Genomic DNA, 7181 nt, shown 5'->3' on the forward strand with positions numbered 1-7181 from the left:
GAGCCTTATCACTGTGCCTTTTGTTCCCAATAATGAACAACTGGTTGATGTATTACTAAAGGTCTTAGTAGTAAGATGTTTCATCCTATTATCTGCAAGTTGGGTATATGTGATATCTATGTACCAACTTGAGGGGGAGTGTTGTAATAATGGGTTTTATGGGTTATAGCGAAAGTGTCAGTTACCAAACGGAACCTAAAGGGTTTAATGGTCTTAGTAATTCTCTAGAACCTTCTCTCTATTGTTATAAATAAAGAGGGTTGGTGTCATATTAGACACAAGTTATTACCCCATTCAACAATTTGTAATTTTTGAAACATGAAGGGGGTGGATGTAATTGGGTCAAACCTCAGGGGATGTATATGTAAATTTCCCTAGAAAAAAATGTAAGAAACCTCATCCTTTTGAACAATTTCAATTTAATACATTTGTCTCTCAGTACGATACTCGTCATTTTAGTGTTTATGCATAATACATGTTATATATAACTTTTTTTAACCTTTTTTTAATGCAAAAGTGTATAAAAAAGTGTTTCTTGCCCATTTATGTGCATATATTTAATATGTCTTAGCGTATCTCCGATACAAGATGATACACTCAGATACGTATCTTAATTTCAGCCAACCGATACCGATACTTTAATCCTTACACCCAACATTCATACAGCATTGCTGATCATATATTTGTCCTACAAAAATTTAGTAATCTGCTTAAACAATAGCAATGCCCACATCTGAACAGTCTGATTGTCAGGTTCAAACTGTCAGTAGTCAAAGTGATTAAACAGGATATCTGCATACCAGCCAATAGTTCCTTGGCCGTGAATTATTGACCTTAGCAGTCAATGGTCCAGTGATCCAAGAAATACTAGAACGAATGATGCAGAATTTATGTTGTTGAACCGGATTGAACCTTCAGGCAACCTTAACCGAGATGAACCGGGTCCGATTGGATTTTGGATTCATTAGGATCTTTAGGATTTTATTTTGTTCGGGATTATTTGCAATCGTTCAATTTGGGTAGTTAATAGTCAATTAGGGAATTACCAATTTAAGTTTTATTTTGTTTCTAATTTCATTAGTTAGAATTTAGGAAGCACATTAGGAGTTGCTAATTTTATTTTAGATTTTACTAGGCAAGTTTTAATTTCAGTTTATTATAAAAAAGCATGTAACCCAAGTAATTACAGAGATTTGAATGATGAATTAATTAATTGGTTGAAACCTTGTGGTTTGCTTGGTCGTGAGACCTTCCGCTTCCCCATTCTTTCTCTTCTGCCTTGCAACAATTTCTTCCCTATTTCTATCTCCTCCATCAACGAAGTTACTAAGGTAAACTTCATCCTTTTTTGGGGGGAAGCATCCATCATAAGCAGGCTTTATTATGAGGAATGGCAGCTCTAAGAGATAATTCCTGAACGCGAATGATAAGTTTATGCGAAATAATTATTTTCAAAGAACAAAAGATTTAGTTGCTTACCTTGTCAAAAGCTTGACAACATTCTTTCGAAGGCGTCCCAACAAATGGTACATTCACTTTCTCCAGTAACTCCTTGAAATCCCAAACATAAAGAGCATCCAAAATTTCCTTCAGTTCAGAAACTTCCAAATATCACTCTAGAATATCTGCAAAATGTCTTTCGGTTCTAAGTCAAACCTGGATGCCACCATCTTCACCAAAACGACCATGTATAACTGGAAATACTATATCCACAGAGGCAGCAAGGTGTTCCGCAAAGTCAGACAAAGACCGAAAACCTTGGGCAAGGCTGCAAATTGAGGTAGAAAGTAAGCCACCTAAAACAAGTCAATTACAAAAACAACATGATAAATGCTTTAAGCCAGCTACCTTTCAAGTTTGAAGTCAAAATCTGCAGGAGTGTTCGAGTATACCTGCAGAAGTGGGATAGAGAAAGACAAAATTCCTATTAATAGAATTTAAGGTATACTCAAAACCAAGTCTTACGGTTCAAAGAGTTTGTTATTTTCATATATTATTTATATGTCCATTTCAAACCTTAAGTAGTACAACCAGACTAAGAAACAAACTAATAAGAAAAACATGAGGGCTAGTGTATATTGCTGAGAGCAGTAGAGCTCATTGAACAAACTGCTGAAGCAAGCAATGCTGCAAATGGGATTGACCACAAAGGAATGTTTTAAGAACTTTTACAGTGACTAGCACTACTAGATGCCGACATAACATTAATTGCTTACAAAGTAGGTTTCTTTTAATAGGAGAATTCTCTTTTTATTGACAGAGAAGAAGGAGAAGAAGAAATGGGATGGAAAGAAAATCAATATACCAGTGTAGTATGACCAAGGACAACTCCAGTAAAACAGAAAAATGAACTCTCAGCTGGCCTATTTTTTATATCTCCAAGCATTGAGACACCTCAGAAATATGCCCTGAACTCTAACTATAGAAGCTCTAGTATAAATGTAGAAGTTCCAAATTAGGAAAACCTGAAAATAAATAAGGCATAGGCATATAGCCACTCACATTGACAAAAAGCTAAATCAAATTTTATTAAAATTTGTTATGACTACATTGGGTTCTTTACTCAGAATAATGCTTTTACTTAGAACATTAGAGATGTGGACAGTCAGTCTGCAGCTGCACAATGAAAAGTGGGAATGTGCTTTACCAGGAGCAATTGTTTGTCGTACAACATCTCAGAAACATTATGCCATACATATAGAAATACGTTTTAATAAAATATATCTCAAAACTGAAAGAATTTACAAGCTCATTGCAACTAGATTTAGGTTCATGCCCTGTTTCTTGCAGCTATCAAGCTGAGCTTGACATCATCAACTGGTGAGTCTAGAAATTCCAAAGTAATCCATTCTGAGAAGGTCATCAAGCCTCGATCGGTTGTGTCACTCCAGTAATCATATTTATGAATCTTAATTAGGATAAGTCATTGAGGATTGACACATTCTCATGAAATACAGAGCAATGCAATATCATGAATCAAGATGAACTAACCTGGGTAGAGGATATAGCATAAGCATTAAGATTGCAATCGATGTAATAGCAGCTTACATGCAAATCATTTCCCTGGTGCAAAATAAACACATGAGTTGGTACTCCACTGAACGAAATTCAATCAGAATAGCACAAAAAACAATAACGATTTGGAAGGTTTTACTGGCTCCGTCTGGTTGCAAGTAAAGCGAAATGGAGGGAAGTGCAATCAATTTCAAAAAGAAAATGAGAACTCCTTGAACAATGATTGTGTAACTAACTTAGAATCTTACTTAATATGGTAATTAAAATTTCTCTGTGGATTCTTTATTTTCTTATTCAAATCCAAGGAATTTGGTTGAAAAATGAAAAGTAACCAACTGCCAAGTAGCTACTTGTCAAGGGCCCAAATTTTTGACATTTTCCCACACCATTGCCTACTTTTCTGTTAAATTTCAGAAATTTTTTATTTATCCATGTGTCACTATAGCAGTTTGAAAATTGTATGAAAAAGTCAAATCTTTGTGACCTTTTGAAAATCACAGTCCATTCAAATAACAAGGTGAACACCCCCATCCATGGTGACTAATTCAGTTGAGATAAGCCACCAAATTTCAAAGGTGGCCAATCCAAGGAGTTTTTATGTTGGAGAGCACCAATCAGCTTGTCTTTAATGAGCATGTAGAAACCCTTTTTCCATAATTTTAATTACTAGTTTTAGAAAGTCTTGGAGTTGGTTATTGTTGGTAAGGATTAGAAATTTTCCATTTAATTTCAATTTAAGTTTCAATTTCATTTCCTTCCCCTGTGATATATGTAGTCTGCAAGTCCAATTAATTCTTGCTGCAGTCCACTTATAATCAATTTGAACTCCCAAATAGACTAAAACTACAATCCAGAAGCTGACCTAATATTGGAAACACAAATGAACACCCATTTCCATACATGACTTGACTGGCAGAAAATTTACCTGTATGTGATCAAGAACTGATCTCACCGAATTCAGTGAAATGCCACGCTCAGCAGACGGACCACCGCAGATTAAACCAACCCTGAGAACCCTACCTTTCTCCTTTCCCTTTTCCTCCACAACTGGACCTTCAACAATTTCCGCGGAAGCACGAGGAACACCAACTCGACGAGACCATCGCTTATGTGATAAATTATGCAAAACAAGTTTCGACTCAGATGAATTTAATATAGAAACATCAGAATTGTGAAATACAATACAGTTGTCTAATTTTACGAAGGCGTCTCTCTTTCCCCGAAACAAAGTGGCATTAGAACTATAAGCAAAGGAAGATCGTGAGAGAGACGCCATTAAGGAGCAGCTTCGTAGGAGTTGGAACTGTTGAGGTCTCAGAGAGATCAAAGAATGAAACTAGAAGTACTCTACTAAGATTTATATGGTGGAGCGTCCACTTCAAGAACTACCTAGAATTGTATCAGTTTGAACGCCAATGGGGGTTAGGAAAAAAGAGAATATTCAAAAATTTTAAAAAATGAAAAAGAAAGGAGGTTTTGGAATCGAATCTTGCTCTAACAACCGTGGCGCGGTTCATGCCGATACAAATTGCATTCGAGAGACGAAGACGTGGATGCCAATGTCAACGAATACGACTCGGGAGTCAACTCGGGACTTTAGAATGCGTCAGCTTTTTATTTACCCTTTAAAGATGGCTGTGTCAAATATTTGGAGAGCTAAGGCTGCCTTTGATAGTCATCAGAAACGTTTTTTCACTTTATAGGAACAAGAAAATATAATCTTTCGTTTGGCCGGCTCATGACATGTTTCAACACTTGAGTTTCACTTCAAAACGAAATTTTGATAAAATTAAAAGAAAAAAATAAAGAAAAATTCTAATGTTGACTCAAAACAATGTTTCTAAAATTGAATGACTACCCAGTACAACCTAAGAATGTAAATTTGTTCCCTCTCCCTTCTCCAGCAAAAAGATTCTCTTCATGGAGCCACGGACCTAGGATGGATGCCCAGGTCCTCCTAGCCATGGGATGACTCCCTAGTCCCTAAGCTCCATGGAGAGGAGTCAAATCTTCTCCAGTCAGGGTTGGCTGGAAAGGGACCAGCCGAGGTTTATGTTTGTCTTTCTCTTATGTTCTCTCTCTTGATTTCTGTTTTTTATTTTCTCTCTCCTATTTCTCTTTTTCTCTCCTGTTTTGTGTCTGTCTCTCTCGCTGGTCCCTCTCCAGCCACCCCTCGGTCAAGAAGGATCTGAATCCCACTCCCTAATGCCTTTTTTCACCTACTCCACAGCATCCCTCCCCATGGTTCCCCTCCCAAGCATCATGGTTGGATCCCTCCTACACTAGAGAGTAGGCAAGCCCTGCTCAGAACACAAAGCTCTTGCTCTTCCTTGCACCTCGACTTGAACTTTGCTGAAGTGCTTATGCAAATTGGGCAAACTTTTGTAAGAACAACCTTGACTTACACCATCCTAAGTGCTAGAATCTTAGTGAAATTAAGGGCCCGTTTGATAACGTTTCAAGAAACGAGTTTCTGCCGTTTCTGTTCTCAGAAACAGCAGAACAAAGCAAAAAACGTTTAATAAAACTGTTTCGTTTCACTTATTTTCAGAAATAGAAATAGAAATTTCTACTTATTTATGGTTCAAGAAACGACCCAAGCGAAACAATTTGAACTTGTTTCGCCATTTTTAGAAACGACTTGTGGCCATTTTTTTACTGGTTATTATCGATTTCTAAAAACATGATTTATCAAACACTTTCAATTCTGTTTCTATTTCTAGAAACGGAAATTTATGTTTCTGCTGTTTCTTGAAATAGAAACGAAAGAAACATTATCAAATGGACCCTAAGACTATTTGCTTTCAAAACATTTGATGAAGGGAGAGGAGTATGTGGGAGTTCTTTCCATGCCAAGCAACTCAATGTCACTTCACATAGAACAAAACTTCTCTAACTGTTCACATATAAAGATCCGATCATTCCTAGCTAGAATGCCGGAGTGGAAGGGAGAGATGTTGGGGGCAGGGGAGAAGGAATGGGAGAGTGGGAGGGGTAGCCGGAGCCTACGACGGAGGAGAGTGCCAGAGTGGGGGAGTAAAGAAAGGAGCCGAAGACTGAGAAGAAGAGAGAGCTTTGTGGGTGGACCCCATTTCTTTCCAATAATTTCTAGAAAAATTTACATCCACCACCCCTTGCCTTTGCCCCCAACCTCCATCACCCGGTGGTTTCATTTTTCACATTTAAATCCGAAAAACTAACACCGTTCACTGGTTTGAGGTGTTTTCACCTACCAGCGGAAAGGATGTGTGTTTAGAGAGAGAAAGAGAGAAGGGAAGAGATGGGAGAAGAGGGTTGGATGGATGGTGGAGATGGTTCGGTTGCTTGTTGTTGCTCACCAAGGACGGCCAAAGATGGGAAAGAAACAGAACTTCGGCCATGGTCAAAGATAGAGAACAGGTATGGAGAAAGGAGAGGGAAGAAGAAGAAGAGAAGGTTCGGCCATGGCAAGATTGAGTGAACAAAAGAAAAGATGGAGGGAAGAGTGGAGAGGTTCAGCAAGGAGGAAAGGAAAGAAAGGAAGGCAGCTGGGTGGTTTCAGGTCTGGAAGGAAGAAAAAGAAAGGAAAAGAAGGCGGCTTGCAGGTACAGCAAAGTGAAAAGAAAAAGAAGGTAGAAGAAAGTAGGTTGCAGGTTCAGCAAAGGGAAAAAGATGGGAAGGAAGAAGAAGGGAAAAGAAGGTTGAAGGAGATTAGTTCAGTCAAAGGAAGGGACGGCTGGGTGTTGGAGGGGAAGAGAAGAAGGAATAGAGAAGGGGGAAAATAAATTAGGGCTTGATCAAATTATTGGTTCGCCTATTGTCGTCGCATTCGACTTCGACCCAATAGCTCAGTTCACAGGAAATTCAAGATGCCTAAGAATTGCTAGCTGGAACTAAAAATTTTCAGATAAACTGCGAATGAAGGTTAAACTCACACACTATAGGAAATACATGGACAAAGAACAGAGAAATTAAAGTTAAAAAAATGAGCACCGTTCCAGGTTGTTATTAGGGCAAATGGAGTTTCGGAGTTAACCTAGTTGCGATTAGGACAGATGGTCACCATCTTCAAATCCACCGGTGGTAAATATTAACAGCGTATGGAGATCGGAAGTTGCAAGTTGCTAGGGACGATCTACCATACCTGGTTACTCTTGGACACCTCCCATTATCACCGGAGCGCTTTT

The 7181-nt window shown here is 38.2% G+C and overlaps 1 protein-coding gene across 2 annotated transcripts in view; it reads right to left on the reverse strand.

Annotated features, from left to right (window-relative positions):
- Positions 1–4527, reverse strand: part of LOC122061493 — a 49388-nt gene extending 44861 nt beyond the window's left edge. Inside the window, exons 1-5 of one of the 2 annotated variants that reach the window (XM_042624763.1) lie at positions 3941–4517; positions 2992–3063; positions 1849–1892; positions 1657–1768; positions 1480–1551 (exon numbers count right to left, since the gene is read on the reverse strand). In XM_042624763.1, the coding sequence (XP_042480697.1) occupies positions 1480–1551; positions 1657–1768; positions 1849–1892; positions 2992–3063; positions 3941–4291 (651 nt within the window). In that variant the 5' untranslated portion in view covers positions 4292–4517. Of the gene's footprint in view, positions 1–1479; positions 1552–1656; positions 1769–1848; positions 1893–2991; positions 3064–3940 lie in introns of both variants that reach the window. The other variant, XM_042624764.1, reaches the window with a different exon arrangement.
- Positions 4528–7181: the final 2654 nt, after the last annotated feature.

This window comes from Macadamia integrifolia, chromosome 14, assembly GCF_013358625.1.
Source record: "Macadamia integrifolia cultivar HAES 741 chromosome 14, SCU_Mint_v3, whole genome shotgun sequence".
Lineage (NCBI taxonomy): Eukaryota > Viridiplantae > Streptophyta > Magnoliopsida > Proteales > Proteaceae > Macadamia > Macadamia integrifolia.